The 17202-nt window shown below is 32.7% G+C and overlaps 1 protein-coding gene across 2 annotated transcripts; it reads right to left on the bottom strand.

Moving 5' to 3' along the window:
* Positions 1 to 5530: 5530 nt before the first annotated feature.
* LOC131635220 (low affinity inorganic phosphate transporter 1-like) lies at positions 5531 to 8657 on the bottom strand. Of its 2 annotated transcripts, none has more exons than XM_058905826.1 (2): positions 8594 to 8657; positions 5531 to 7464 (listed from the first exon to the last, which is right to left on the bottom strand). In XM_058905826.1, the coding sequence occupies exon 2, from the start codon at positions 7440 to 7442 to the stop codon at positions 5787 to 5789; it is 1656 nt and encodes a 551-aa protein (XP_058761809.1). In that variant the 5' UTR covers positions 7443 to 7464; positions 8594 to 8657; the 3' UTR covers positions 5531 to 5786. The 2 variants fall into 2 exon arrangements, with proteins under 2 accessions (XP_058761809.1, XP_058761807.1); XM_058905824.1 differs by lacking the exon at positions 8594 to 8657 and adding an exon at positions 7568 to 7762.
* Between the last annotated feature and the right edge of the window lie 8545 nt (positions 8658 to 17202).

Raw genomic sequence — 17202 nt, 5'->3', positions numbered from 1 at the left:
TGCGACCCTTAATGAAACAATATATTTTCAAAAGTTATGACTGTTGCACTTGTACAGATTCATGCACCTATTTGCATGGTTTCATTTCTGCATATTTCGTGAACAGTTGCCACCTTTCCGATTCAAAATTCAAATCACGTACACTGAGCAAAATGTAACACCCGGCCGAAGGCCGGCCGTCGCCCGCCGGAGCCGCCTCATTAACGCCGCGAATAGCCCGATCGCTCCGATGCGACGTGCTCAACGGAGCCGGAGTCGGACGGTGACACCGGCGAGTGGTTGTAGGATTGGGACAAGTGGCATAATGCTTGGGACCACCACATTTGTCAATGTGGCACTTTATCCTCTTTTTTCCTTTTGTTGAGTTAATGTTATTAACTCTTTATAAAGACTTTGAAAATGAGTGAATCTTCCAATGTGGGACTTTATTACATGCATTTATTAGCATTAACTCATTTTCACCATTTTGTCATTTTAGAACACATTTGTAATAAATTACAACATATAGACCTTCTATACTGGTGAAATTTAATGGTCTTTACAAATGTCTTGCTATAGTGATATATCAAGCAATATTAAGATTTAAAAAAGAGCTATAAATATTGTCTATATTAAACGGAAATTCATTGTATTGTATCTATATCAAGCAAAAAAAGGTATTTAAAGGGGGTTTAAAATCCCCGTAATCTGCCTCTTTTTCTTCAATTCTACCTTTGTCTGACGTGGCGAGACGTGTGGCATGCCACGTAAGCCTCCGTTAGAGCAATCTAACGGGAGGGACCAAAATTTATGACGGAAAATTTTATAAGGATCAAAATTCAATAAAATTTTTTGTAAGGACTAAAAGTGAAAAGTGCTTTATTTATAGGGACTAAAAACTTATTTAACCCTATTTACTTTTCAAGACAATATTCATTAATTCAACTTAAAAAATATATCTATTTGATTGTTTGTTCTTTTCGATTAATATTTTATTTATTTTTAAGTGTTAATAATTTTATTATTGTTGTCTGTTTTTTTTACTTAGCCTTGTTATGATTTATTTTACTAGATTAAAAATAAAAGTGTTAGTTGAAATATAATGCATTTATTTACTTATTTTAAATGTATTAAATGACATAAATTGTTAAGAAAATCAAGTTCCAATCGCACAAGTATCAAACACTCTCGTCAATATATCAATTCGGTCGTAAGGTCGGATATTAAGATTTCAACTAAAAAATATCAACTAAAATTTTGTTTTATTAATCGTAAATATCAAAGTCAAAGAATATATTTTTTAAATTAAATTGGAATATCTTAACGCTTAAATTTTATTTTATGTAATATGTACTTAATTTCAGACTTGATTTAAATTGTGAAATTTTTTGAATTTTGAATGATGTGTGTTATTCAAATGAATTATTATAATGTAATAATATTAATATAATAATAATTATTATAATAATAATAATAATAATAATAATAATAATAATAATAATAATAATAATAATAATAATTTATCTTTAGATTAATTTTTTATTTAAATTAAAAATTTTTTTTTGCAACAATTGCATATACTCCTAATATCAAGCAACTCGGAATTAAAAGATGGTGTTATGTTATGTGTACTTATAATAACTATAATTGGTTAATAAAGTCAATTATTATTTTTGGAACAAGGAAAAGTCAATTATTATTTTTCATTGACTTATGCATAATCTGATTATGATAAACTATATTCAATGTAAGATAAGTTGTCATAACAAATCATTCAAGTTGGTGTTAGTTTTAGGTTAATATTTCATGCAATTTAAATTATTTCATTTTATAACTCTTTTTTATAAGCAATAAGTAAATATTTACGTTGGAATGTCAGACATACCTTTTTTTTATAATTGATACTTGGTTTTCTTAGAAAAATTTTCAAATAAAAAACAACAAAGTAGGAATGTCAACTCCTAGCAATTCGTAATTAAACAAACTATGACGATATTATGCTATGTGAGTTTATAATAATTATAATTGGTAATTAAAGTCAGTTATTATTTTGCATTGACTTATACATAGTCAATGTCTGATCATGCTCATAAACCATGTTTTACTAGCTAGTAACATTTTTACACGGGATAATGTGTTAAATACTACAGAAAATTTAGTTGTGTCCGTATATTCCAGTGTTTTGGATCAGTTTTAAGACACAGACAATAGAGTTCGACCAATTTCTCTGTACATAATTATAACGGAGTTTCTTAATACACCTTAATAGGTTCTTAGGAGTTTTTTGGTGAGATTTCCGTAATATCTCTTTAATTTAGATATGCATATCTGAATTTACCATATTTTAATTTTTTATCGAATAGATTTGGAGATGCATATCCGAAGACAACAAAATAGTAGTTTTCGAACACATATCCGAAATAAACACTGACCGACAAACAGAAACAAAAACCTTAAAATCAAAATAACTGAACATAGATTTAACATAGATAGTGGAACAGAAATTTAACATTACATATTGGTATAAACGGATAGCTAAGGACGTTGCAACATTTTGATAACATTTTCTCCTGATCTTTGAAGTTTCGCATCAAATTCAATCGAATCCTTAGTAGAGTATCGGTGAAAAGTACTCCACATAATTTTTAAATCGTCATCCGTCTTCAGTGAAAATTGAGTAAACTTTATCTTTCTTTCAGTGTCAAGTGAGGGTGAACGATACTCGAGCTTGACCACCTTTTCGATTTTTTTGATATTGTAGGAGAGAATTCAGTATGGTAATCAGCTCGGCGAGAGGCGTGTCCTCAGAGAACCTAAATTGAAGTGGCGACATCTCACCACTCCAAGGTGAGGATATGTTTGGCTCATCTCTGTTTGTGGTGTGTGATGTTGAAGAAATAGTTTGGAGACCTTATTTATAGTAGATTTAGAGCAATTTGGACCCAAGAATTCTTATCCTACCACGAGGATATGTTTCGGATATAAACCTCTGAATTCACCTTTTTTTATGAAAATAGGGGTTTTAGGATAGGCATATCCGAAATAATCCCTGTTGTTGTTTTTATTTAAATGAAGGTTATTTCAGATATGCATATCTAAATTATGCAGAATCAAAAACAGATTATGTTTTAGCATAATCAGTACCATAGATAAAACATGAAAAAAATCAAATCGGTAAAAGTAAACAGCGGTAAAATGTTGAATACATATATTATATATGTATTGAATTGTATAGAATTTACATTGTGCACGACAAAACATTCCAAAAATGATTCGATTACATTCTAAAATACACCGAACAAATTGTCATCGGTTAAATCTAAAACCGATTCTTTCTTCGACTTCTCCTTATTTGATTCTCTCAAGCTCCATCAATTTGGTGAACTCTGTCATCCTTTCTTAAAAGTGATTCGGCAAAGCTTCCGCCTCTTTTGCGGAATGTGTCATCCACTCCACTGATGTAGCCGAAATAAGACACCCCGATTTCAAATAAACCTCAAGAAAATAGAGCTAATATAACAAATATATTATCAGATATGCATATCTGAAAATACCACTGAATGTTTAAATTCAACGTTCAAATAATAATAACGTTTAAATATGGGTGTTTTCAGAGATGCATTTCTAAAACACCGTGAAAATTGATTTAGGGTGCGTTCAGAGATACACCTCCAAATAACATTTTTTAGTTTTCATAGATTTATTTCACTCCTATAACGGTGTATTAAGAAATTCCCTAATAATAAAGATGGGCTAAAGTAATAAATGGGTCAAATCAATTGGGTCGGCCTAAAATCAATGCATAAGGAATATTTAAAATAGGAACTAGACAATGCATTCAAAACGGTTTAATGGATGTAATAGACTTAGGGCAAACAAAGGAATAATAGCTATTATGAGTATTAAATAGTCTTTATAGTCCTTAAATACGGGACTAGGCAAGATTAATATATAACAGATATTATCGCATAGGAAAGGAGACAGGCAATCTATATGCAAATTATTTCTAGAAATCCTAATTGTATTGTCACTCTCACTCAAAAACTAGTTCATCCCTTAGGGCTTTATGCTTGGGGTTTGTGTATAACTAACCCTATTTTTGACAGAGACACTTAATAATAAGATAAAGAGCACTTCTTAAGGATGAGACAGGTTCTTGGAAGCTTCTGATTTTACACTTATCTTAGATTAATAGAAAATACAATGATCGAAAAAGATTAAGTTTATTAAACAAGCCATGCATAAATTAACATAATTCAATTTACACACAAAACTCAATTTGAATTTGATAAATCAAACCGTCAATCTATCATTAAGAATGTATATATATTCATAATCTCGAGAAAAAAGATTTGAATGACTACATCTATCACAGACATACACTTTACACAATAAATCACTATAAGCAAATAAAAAATGCCAACATGTGATTCTAGAAAGTGATAAAACCTAAGTCAAGTAAATCTTTACTAGAATGTAAAAGAGATAGAGAATGTGAGATTGTACACCATATTTATACTAATTCAACGCATTCGTCCTCACTTTACATTTAGTCCAGTCTTCACTGTCGAACCACTAAAATTTGGTTAGGTCTTCCACTATTTTAAAAATTAATATATGAGAGCTTTTGTTACAACTAATAATCAAGACAACATTGAACACTTCAAGCTAAATTGTTAAGCAAACACGGGTCCAAATGTGGATTTCCCTTATGTTGAGGTAGAACATAAAAAAATTGTCGAATTCACAAGATCTTTATTTGATCTTGAGCCAAATTCATTGCTAGACCCAAATTTCTTCTCTAAGCTTTTGCTCCATTGTAGTCTTCACTCAACCCTACTGGAAGTCTCTTGTCCGAGCCTTTGTTCTACAGAAGGATCTTGGAAACTCCCAAGTTTGTTCTTCAACAACCTTCACTTGGTTCTACCAGAGTCTTCAATGGAGGAGAAAATATTCTTTCTCTTTGGCAGAAGTCACTCTCCAGAAACCTAAATAAAAATATCAATTCTTCAATCTGATATACACAAAAATATTAGATTCCCTAATGTACCTTGCATCTACCACTCACATTTAATCTTTAGTGTTGAGAACCAAAACAATGTGTTTCTTGGTTCAAGGTTTAAGATGATTGGTGATCTATAGAATCTAATATAACTCCTAAACAAGGTTAACTCAATCAACAAACTATGAAGTTATTATATAGGCTTGACTTGAGAGAGAATGTGTGAAGGAAAGAACACTAAAAGTTTTTCTAAATTTGTAAAAATATTGTTTATGATTATTTTCAATATTGTTGAACATCAACAACTTCAACAAATATGTATATACTATCTAGAGAAAATGACACAAAATGTTTTATATATGTGTTAGGGTTAAGTCACAAAACAAGTGAGAAAATGCGCAAATGATTCGAGTCAGATCATACATTTTTTGAATCAGAAGAAAAAATGACTTGAATGAAGGTGATAAAATTTGGAAACAACTTGTTTGATTTGAATCATGCAATTACATGATTAAAATCACACAGCTATAGGTGATTTTCAAAATAATTAACTATCCATTTTTCAAACAATTATTCACATTAAGGATGTCGTTGATTTGAATTAGACACATCCTTTATTCGAACATCTTCAAACAACATAATTCAAATAACTTTGTAGAAAACTAACAAGAATCAAATAGAAACTATCCTAATACCAACCGCATACGGCTGCAACAGACTTTATAGTGCTCACACAAATTATTTTTCAATCTTCTTTTGTTGTAAAGTCATAGAACCACATGAATTCAAGTTGCAACGCTCACAATCACACGGTCGCAGTAGCAACTGCAGACGACAATGTTGCTGCAGTTTGAATCGCTGATCCGTCTCGCTCGTTGCCAGTGGCCTTAACATCACCGTCTCCTTCATTCTCTCCACTTAACTCTTCCAACGATTTCCCCTTTGATTCTGGAACAAGTAAAGTGAACAACATCCCAGCAAAGTTGATCACACCAAGCATAATAAGCGAGTTCTTAATCCCAATACCGGTTGGATATCCTTTATCGGTCTTTGTAGGATCTTTACTTTGTGCAGCGTACAAGAATCCAAATGCGCCAACAATCGCTCCAGCCTTTCCTGCAGCGGCTGAGATTCCGTGACATGTAGACCTTAACCGAGCTGGAAAAATCTCGGCCGGAACAACAAATGTTGTAGAATTTGGACCAAAATTAGCAAAGAAGAATGTGAGCGAGTACATTACCACAAACCCGATTCTGTTTTCCTTATGGCTCCAATGATCATATGGTATAGCAAGAGCAAACATGAAAACAGTCATGAAGAAGAATCCCATAATTTGAATAGCGAAACGACCCATGTAATCGATTAGCGCTACTGTGAACCAGTAACCAGGAACGGTACTAAACAACGCGATAAGTGTTTGCGCTCTCGCAATCTTGTAAACCTCGTGAATTGCACTCATTTCTGCTGCCGGAGGGATCCAACCAATTGCACTAAAAATATCCTTTTGGAAAAGATTCTGACTATAGAAGGCAATATCCAACAAAAACCAAGTACTACATGTTCCAACCAAATGCAAACCGTGTCTCTTTGCGAATTCCTTGCTGAACAAGCCATAACTATTCCTTTCGCTGCCCGTATATTTTTCTACCTTTTCTTCTTCTACTTCAATTTCAACTTGCAAAACCTTCGACATATCCAAAGCAACTTGTTTCGCATTCTTAGCCACAAGAGCCGTGTAACGAGCGGTTTCAGGCATTTGCATACGCCAATAGTACGTCAATGCAGCCGGAAGAGCGCCAAACATAAGAATAAGTCTCCAAACATAATCAAATTGAGGCAATAACAGTGATGCAGCTGGATTTTCTTTAAAAGAAGGAACATTATATTTGTGATCGAACGCAGAAGCCACGATCAACGCAACGATTCCACCACCTAAGATACCAAACCCTTGCATAGCGAAAACAGCAGCTATAAATGCACCTCGCGTCTTTTTGTTAGCATATTCAGACATAATTGTAGCTGAAAGAGGGTAATCACCACCAATTCCGAAACCAAGCCAAAACCTAAAGAAACAAAGTGTTGCCATAACACTTTTTGGACTTGATCCAAAAGAAAGACCTGAAGCAACGGAACAAACAACCATGAGAATGAGTGTTAAACCGTAAACCTTTTTTCTTCCGAGTTTGTCTCCAAGCCAACCGAAGAACAATTGGCCTGCTAGTGTTCCGCATAGTGCGACCCCGGTTACCGCTGCTTGAACATTTGGTGGAAGTGTTCCGGGTTTTAGTGCATTTGGTTCTGTGTAATATATTCTCCCTAGTAATCTTGTGACAAGGGAAATGCAGAAAAGATCATAGGCATCAGTGAAGAAACCCATTCCAGCTATCACAATTGTAGTGAAATGGTACAATTGTGTTTTTGCCACATCGAGTGCATTTAGCACTCCTAGCTCTCCGGACATTGCTGAATTGCTTGCCTATTTCCTGCATAATTGAAAGAAACAAATTCATCAAATATCAACTGGCGAAATACCGATATTGTAAGGTTAGACGGACGCCAACACTAGAATCGAATCCTGATACTCACAATTGGTGTGTACATTTCTAATCGTTATTAACACTTTGTCTATAACAAAAACTCATTAAATATCAGCAAACAATACAATGTTCTTATACTTTTTATACAAGACTCTTTTCAACTACATAGGTGATGTTTTCATTAAAAAACACCTCTAGTAATTTAAACTTTTTTGTAATAGTAAATAAATATTATAAAGAGAAAGATAAAAACAAGAATTAGAATTATGGTTTTAGAAAGATTCCGGCAATTTGTTTCTAGTTCTAGCTAGGTGGCCCATCAAAATCTGAGAAAACAAAAATTATAGAAAGCTAGATAGCGACTAAGATACAAAACATCTAGAGACGATAATTTGTGTTAAATTTAACAATATTATTTTTCTTGATGGTCCTACCAAACAATATTTAAAAAAATTAAGAGAATTTCCGTTTTTTCTTATGAAGTGTCTAAGCTTTGTTTAAAATATTTTTAAATTTATTTTCAATATTATATTTATTTATTTAAATATTTATTATTTGACTATTATTATTATTATTAATACAGCTAATTTACTATGCAAGATGAAAAGTGAAACATATATATATATATATATATATATATATATATATATATATATATATATATATATATATATATATATATATATATATATATATAATATACATTATGAACACATAAAAATATACAAGAGATCAGGACCGTCTCTAAAACGTGATAGACGGATTATCTCAAAAAATTCAAAATTTATCATAATTAATATGATTTCTGTTTTGTAATGTTTGAACTGCGATTAATTTAAACATAACTTTCAAAATTTGAGACCACTATGCAAGAGACCATTTCCTATATTGCACGATAGCATTTTTGTTAAATTCTTTTTTGAAAGAAATACTATTAACTTGTATCCTAAGAAAACTCAGTAGCATGAATACATAACTGAATCAATTTCCAAAGTATCATAACTTGTTATGGTGAATGCATGAGAAACAAAATCATAAAAATGTGATTTATTAACAATGTTGTTGACAAACTCACCAAGAGAGATAGAGAGAATAAGGCTTCCTTGTGAGAAGCCAAATTGATAAAGATGTAAAGTGGTGTTTGAAGTGTAATCAGCTAAATTATTCCTACGCATATATATAGGTAACATAAACCCTACTGAGTCAAAGAATCAATTAAGCATCAATGGTATATGCTTAAGCTAATCATACAACATTCATCAATGTCAACGCTTCACAAACTCTATTTTTGGTAATATTCATTTTATAATTAAAATCATAATACTAATTGTGTCTTAATTAATTATTCAACTTGGATAACACAAAAGGTACAATGTTAACCGCAACAAGTACACCATTTACATTCAATCATGATCATTTCTTAATCATAATAAATTGGTACGGAAACATTATTATTAAGGAATGAATTTCGTACACAATTAAATAAGACAATTTCATGTGCTAGGATTACTTTGATGGGTTTTTAATTGATGGATGAAGTTGTGTTTCAACTAATTTTTCTTGATGGAAATGGTGGTTTATTACTAATTTAGTGTGTTACTGTAATCTTTGCTGTCGAATTTTCGAGAACATGATTTTGTGAGTTCTCTACAACCCTTCATGAAAGATTTCCTAGATTAATATTTTCATTTTGATATTGAGCTTAGATTGATCGGTGTTGTTGTTAACTAAACACTCTCTAATTTCATCTAATCAATTTGATAACTAAATTTTGTGGATGTTTGTTTAGTTAGGTATGCAAACAATATATATTTTAGGTTTTTTTTTAATGTAACATGGTTTTGAATGCAAACATTGATATTTCATATATTACCAGAGTTGGAATTAATAATTGTGGAGAAAGTAGAGCGGAATTAATAATTGTGGATAAAGCTTGTCCTACTCATGAGTAGAGTTGTCAAACGAACCAGTTCGGTCCAGTCCGTTTCGGCCTGATGGGTCCGGGCAGACCTGATTGTTTAATGTGCTACATAAAATGAGTCTGATCTAATTTTCAATGGTCCGTGCAGTCTGATGGTCCAGCACGACCCGTATTTCAATTATAGTTTTTTTTTTACATAATCAATATTATAGTTTTAAGTTTATAAAAATGGATGTAATGGATAAAAACTACATAACATAAGTAGAGAGTCATCATAAACTTAGACACAAAAACATACATGTAAAAGTACAAAGTAACTTAATATTATCACTAATACTTATTAAATTTTTACTTCATCTCACAATCATTTCCTTGATCACATCATCTTGAAAATATATCTTCATCCTCTTTAATATTTCTTTATCACTTGAAAACACATATATGCAATCATATCTTATCTCAATCTTATTTCTCCAAAACTTACCAAAATATTTTTTAAATGGGTCAGTCCGAAGTCCGCTTGACCCGGCCCATAAAAAACATGGGCCCGATGGATTGGCCCAAAAAGATAGAGTCGTATTTTTTAAAGCTATTTTGCGGCTCGGCCCACGCTAAATTATTGGTCTTATGGGTCGGCCCGATAGGCCGGACCCATTTTGACAGCTCTACTCATGAGTTTGAATCTCTGTTCCTACAAATTTATGATTTATTTCAAATTATAGTTGCATTTTTTTAAATTAAAAACAATCCAATTTTCACCACGGTTGATTTGTCTAACCGTGGTGAAATATTAGGCTCTTTAATTTTTAAATTGTTAAAAAACAAATGCTTTGATCAAATAAAAATAAATAAATATGTTTTAATCAAGGTTGGAATTGACAACCATAGTGAAATGGTTTACTTTATAAGCTTGTCATGTTTCTTCAGTTCTGTCCTATCATACGAAAACCACATTCAATCCTTACAAAAATCACATTGAGGTTCTCAAAAATAAAGGTTTCGAAGACTAAGTGCCGAAGACCCTGAAGACGTGGTTCTAAAGACTTGAAGTTTTGAAGAATAATGTTTCAAAGATAAGTGCTGAAGTTTGGAAGACAAGATTCTGAGCAAACAAGTTCTAAAATACTGAAGACCTAAATATCAGAAGATTATCGTATCACAACTATACTCATGCTTCAAATATCTATCATTAGAAGCCTCTGAAGTTTAGAAGCCAAATGTTATCGTTAGCATTGATAAGTACACAGTATAGAGACGTGACAATATTATTCCAAATCATTGTGTAACAACTCTTTTCAATACTCAGTTGTTGCTCAACGAATCTATTTTCTTTGTCTATATAAGGAGAAGATCATACGTTTAAAGTGGTTGTTGGTGTTCAAGTCATTATTGAAAAAATAACATAACCATCAACCAAAATAACAATAACAAGAACGACTCTTGATCAAATGGCTCCTTAGTTATGTTGTTAAGGAAGATGATCATGGAAGCTTCAATTACAAATCCACAACATGAATGTTATGATATGAAGTGATTGAAGCATTTAGAACAAGGGGTGTTGTCCAAAATGTTCTAAAGGTAATCAAGACGAAAAACGTCCTTCTCTTTGCTACAACAAGATCAACAAAGCTTTCAGAAGCTTATGAAGAAGAAGACGTAAGGAATTCAAGGCTTTGGGCTGTTGTCCGTGAATAAGCTACTTGAAGAAAAGAAGACCACACATCAAAAGTTATAATACAATGTAATATTTTTAGTGTGTATTAGTATCTTCTGATGTACTTAATTGAGTTTACATTTTTTTGTGTAGAAGCTTTTAATTGTAAACAAACCTTGTAAAAACAAACAAATGTTTGTTCCTTCTAAATGACCAGTTGGGTCAGAAGCTGTAGGAAGGTTTTTAATAATTCCTTCTAAAGGACCAGTTAGGTCAGAAGCTTTAAGAAGGTATTGTGTTCCTCAAAAGACCGGTTAGGTCAGAAGCTTTGGGAATACTAAGATGGTAGTCTTAGTGGTTGTGAGTCACTCACGAGTAGCTTGTGCAGAGTTAGTCATCGGCGGTTGCCCATGCAATTGTAATCAGTTTGGTTATAGTGGATTGTGTTCTTGAGTTCAAGGCGAAATCACCTTGGTAGGGTGGACTAGATTAGCTTGAGGGTTTCTTAAGTGAGCCAGGATATATCGTGTGTTCTTTACTTTTGTTTATACTTTGTTTTTAAACTTATATTTCTGCAAAGCCACCGAAAGTATTTCTCAACACAACTTCGCTTAAGAGACGGAAATCTGTCAAGAGTGGAAAACCCAATTTAACCCCCCCCCCCCCCATTTCTTGTGTTTTCTTCTCACCTTCAAACACTAGAAGTTTAGTGTTGCTGTTATTGTTTAGATTGAGACTTAATGTTATACGTAGTAGGTTTATTGTTGATGTTGATGTTTCTTTGTTGAGATTGAGATTTTTTTTGTGTTGTTGTTATTATTGTTTAGTTGTTGTGACTTAGCAAAGTTTTGAATGCTATATGTTATTGTGATTGAGAGTGAGATTGAGATTGAAATTGTTTTTGTGTGTCATACCCCAAAATTTGCCCGATCAAATCTACATCTTTTACATTCATAAAAGGGGAAAATTAAGAGTCATGGGGTTTGACATCCCTATTGTCAAACCCACCCTCTTATAAAATACCCTGAGTTAAGATGGGGTGAAATTAACAAGTATCCTGGGTCCAAACATTTGGCCCATCTGTCTCAAGCTGGGATCATGATTGGGGATATTCTAATGGGTTTTATTTTCAAAAAAATATATATTTAATTGGTAAGGTATTGATTTAGTTCTATTAGTATTTAATTTTGCTAAATGGTTATTATTAATATCATTACTAATATTAGAATTATCATTTAGGTTTCTTATCAAATTATTATTTGTTTATAAGTATTATTATTAATTATTAGGATTAGGATTTTAATATTATTAAGATTAATATTAGGATTAGTATTAGGATTAATTAGGTTTATCTTTTTTTAATTAGTTTCAATTATTGTTATAATTATTTAATTTCTTTTACTCATTTAAAATAAAAAAAATTGAAATAAATAAAAATAAAAAAAGGGGGGCTTTGTTGGTAAACATCCAAAGGCCCAAGAATGCTAAAAGAAACGTGAAAGAAAGTTTGAGAAATAGAAGGAGGATCAAAATATGGGAAGATTGGATTGATTCCAAATCAAGGATATTGGCATTGAAAAGCAAGATTTAGGATCAAATTTGGGAACCTAATTTTGTCAGTTATATATGCACAAGAACAGAAGTGAAGAGGGGGACGAAAATAGGATTCGGCAGGCTGAAGGATTGAGGCCGAGTTTCAAACCTTTTAAGAAAAATCCCAAAGTCGTTTTAGAGGTGGAGGAGAATTCAAGGACTTTCGATTGTCGAAAGGCAAGCTGCGGGTGGGGGTGAAGGAGTCGAGTCGATTTCCAGGCTTAAACGCGCACATAACCGTACTCGTGAGGTCACGGTTTGACTCCACCGAATTCGTTCCCGTTTTCATATATTCATGCGTTATCTATGTGTTTTGATTGCTTGGAATCATTAAGATGGTGGTTTAGAACGTTTTTGTATGTTTTAATTTGAGATTCATTGCAAGGAGGAAGATCCACCATTGTTAGGTCCCAAGAGCTTCATTTTAGGGTATTGGATTCCAAGCAAAATTGGCCAAAACTATTGAGACCATTGAATCCAGGAGGTGATTTCCGGTCAATCTAGGCCCTTGGGATGAATTTACAATTTGTGTTTCAAGTTTTTGACTCTTGCAGGGCTTTAGCAATAGAGGAGAAATCGTGGGTATATGTCTGTCTCTTTTCAGAAAAAAATCCAAGGGAGAAGACAATATCCCTGGCGCGAGATTTCGTTTTAGAAATTTTAAATATTTTTTGTTTATCTATTATATTTTTGGGTGAATTATCAACAGATGAAGATGGAACCGTTGGTAATTGCAATACGATGTTGGCTCTTGTGTTGGGGGTTCGAACCCCACGTAAGTCACATGTTTTTTATTATTATTTGTAACAATTTGTTTATAGATCTCATACAGCATACTCAGACACACGCATGATACACCCTCTCCACTCAACCACTGGATCATCACTAAGCAAGATCCAACGCCCTGGATGCAGCAAGACCACCATGGATAGCTAAGGACATGCCACATACAATCATAACCAGGTTCTTCTAACATTTTTTTTATTTTATTTTTTAGATTAGATATTAATAAAATAGGTTTAGTTTAATCAATTAATATATTTAGGGTTAGAAATTAAAAATAGGATTAGGCTATAATTAGGTAGAATTATCTTCCCCGATTATTCGATTATTCGAATTAATTGATTTAATCAATATTAATTATAAAATCACAAAAAAACCCTAGAAAGGTTATAGGTGTTAGGGTTTGCCCAATCCCATTGCCCATTTGGCAAAACATTAACCCTTAATTAATTCTCTCCTCGACCCGACTAAATTTATTAGTCGCAATGACGAGAGATAAAATAATAAAACGATAAAACGCATAATTTAATACACTTTATTTGCTGCCCGTGACGATCGAATCTACCGGTCAGAGTAACCAGCAATACACTACTTAATCCGTTAACTATAATGATCAAATCTATCGGTCATCGCAACTAACGGTAACATATTAAAACCAGGGTTGTACGCTCAAAACTTAAAACATTCAAGACACTCCTCCAAAACTACGAATTTTCATCCTTTCCAATCAGGCAACTCAAAATGCCTTTCAAATCAAATTCAAAACTACGACAGGCCATTCAAAAAGCCTTCAAACCATATCATATCAAATTCAAATGCGTACAACCCTGTGCCCGAACTACGTTGACTCTGATTCTCCCTAAAGAGATACGTAGGCACTTGGATAACCAAGGCGAGTCCCCTTCCCCAAAACCTCAATTCAATCCAATCTCACTTTTCACCCTATTCACTTCTTTAGCTATTAAACCTTAACATTTTTAGCCATAAACCTCACAACGCTCTTAAGCTACAAATCTTGAATGCAAACGTTAGGAAAGGGTTGAGGGTGCCTAACACCTTCCCTCGACCTGATTATAATAATCTTACCCCGATCTCTAAACTGCTTAGGGTTTCCTATTCGCCCTTCAGAATAGGTGGCGACTCTAAAATCTTTAATTTTAGGGCAGGTTGCTACATTGTGTTTTTGTATTGTTAAGAATGTTATATTTTTTTTTGTTTTTTTCTTATGGCTTAGAAATTTTTTGTTTTTAAAATATGACTTACATGTTTTGAATTTTATATGTTGTTATGATTAAGAGTCAGATTGAGATTGAGATTGCTTTTGTGTTTTTGTGTTGTTGAGAATGTTATGTTGTTGTTGATATTTTTTGTTGTGAATTAGCAATGTTTTATTTTTATAACGTGACTTAACACAGTTTTGAATGTTATATGTTGTTGTGATTTAGAGTGAGAATGAGAATCTGATTGTTTTTGTGTTGATGTTGTTGTTTTTTGTATTGACTTAGCAATGTTTTGTTTTTAATAATGTGATTTAGAAAAGTTTTAAATGTTATATGTTTTTGTTAATGTTGAGAATGTTATATATGTTTTTGTTGTTATTTTTTTTGGTTATCTAGATGATGCAAAATAAATTTTCTTGATTGATTCCATGTGCAATATTTCTAGAGCACAATAGACTTATAAAAGATACAATTGAGTTTATTTGTCCGTGGATTGCGTGTTTCACCAACCTCTTACCGAACATATAACTTTTCAAATTGATTTAGAAAATAATAATCTGATAAATTAAGTTATATTTGAAGAAAAATTTACACTAATTTACACTAATTAATGTTTCTTGAGCTTTATGCGACTCATTATTCATCTCCTGCTCTTTAACGGATAGAATTTGGTTCAATACTTATAGTTCTATAATCAACACTTTCTTCTTTACTAGTTCATTTTTCAAAGCATTAAATTTGTTGTGAATTTATGATTCATCATCATTCTGATGTTAATGATGATAATGATGATGAATAAGAATTTCTCAACAAATTTGATGCTTTGCAAAATGAACTAGTGGAAAAGGAAGTGATGATTGAAGAACTAAAAGCATTGAACCAAATTCTATCTGTTAAAGAGCGAGGGATGGATAATGAGTTACAGGAAGCTCGAAAATCATTGATTAGTGTAAGTTTTTTTTAAGTATAACTTTGTACATTCGAAAATCATGTAGCAGCCGAAATGATGAACCCAGAGACGTGCATGAATGTCTTTAACCAAAAATCTGGTTTGACACCCGTATACCATGGTCTTGCAGGACCCAGACATCATTCTATAGTAGAGGCCGAACGTGAAGGTCCCAGAGCTGAGTTTGTATAGAAACTAGGATACCCGAGCAGATAGCCCGAATTAACGGCTCAGAGGTAGTCTCAAAGTCGCATAGAGGTTATGATGTTCATGAAGGAACCATTATGGATCATGATTGTCTACAGTAATGGCGACGATAGACGTTATCTCAAGTGTTTAAGTGAGGAAAACGAAGAGGCGATTCATTGTCCAAAGGTAGGAAGCGTAGGTTATATGAATGACACCATATCAAGAAAGAAGGCATCCAAGATTCAAAGCATGAATACACTAATATAGAACATAATTCCTAAACAATTGTGACCTATCCTAACTAGCATCAAGAAGATTAACCAAAAGGTGTTTTCAAGGTCGGCCCTGTGGGGGTGCTGTAACACCCTTCTAAACCCCGCGGAAATTTATAAAATAATTCAGAGTAAAACATGAAAACAAGGGTTCCACAATTCCAATTAAGACAAATTATCATAAATTCATTGTCATGCTTTCACTATGGAACAATTCATCATAATACATAAACATCTCATGTTAACACAGCGGAAAATTCGTCATACGGATAAGCATAACATCATCTATGCAATATCCCACAGAATCTAATAAAATAACAACACGATAGAGTATCATCATAAACTCTAAACTAGCGTTCCCCCAGTGTTACAATATCAGAGCATGACACCTGACGCTACACTAAAACACTGACTTATGAGCTAATCCTCACCAAGTCGAAAGCAGCTATCCTCAATCTGAAAATGTCAACAGTAAGGGTGAGTCTCATCACAGTTAACAAATGTTATTGCATCTTAAATAACAACACATCATAGTTATATTATTCACCCAATTTCATCATATTCAGATTATCAGGAACGTCCATCATTTACACAACGTCAACAAAACACATCTTTCAAACAGACAATCATACTCAACATTAATTCAACAAAACACACAACCAACACGTCATCAATATTTATAACACTGGAATACTTCCAATCATGTTATAAAAGTATGCATATGTATGAACTGACACTATGCATGTGGTACCAACATCATCCAATGGGAATAACCCATGACCGATCCAACATCATCCAGATACGGCCCTGCCAGCACAGATTCCACACAATGGGAATCATGCCCTTTACTGATCCAACACACCCTTATGGATACAGTATCATCAATGAATATGAATGAATGCAACATATACAACATACTTATACCATCGTCAAGTCTAATGAGCAACATCATCAAATACCCATTTCATCATCATCATCATCATCATCATCAAAGTATGTTTATATACATTAGCATCATTCAAATACAATTAATTATCATCATCATCATCATTAAAGAACATACATGTGTCCACATCAATCATCATCATCAATAATAAGAACAC

This window comes from Vicia villosa, unplaced genomic scaffold (genome assembly GCF_029867415.1).
Source record: "Vicia villosa cultivar HV-30 ecotype Madison, WI unplaced genomic scaffold, Vvil1.0 ctg.001450F_1_1, whole genome shotgun sequence".
In the NCBI taxonomy this organism is placed as follows: Eukaryota; Viridiplantae; Streptophyta; class Magnoliopsida; order Fabales; family Fabaceae; genus Vicia; species Vicia villosa.
The sequence above is the reverse complement of the archived record's forward strand: the minus strand, read 5'-3'. Positions and strand labels throughout refer to the sequence as shown.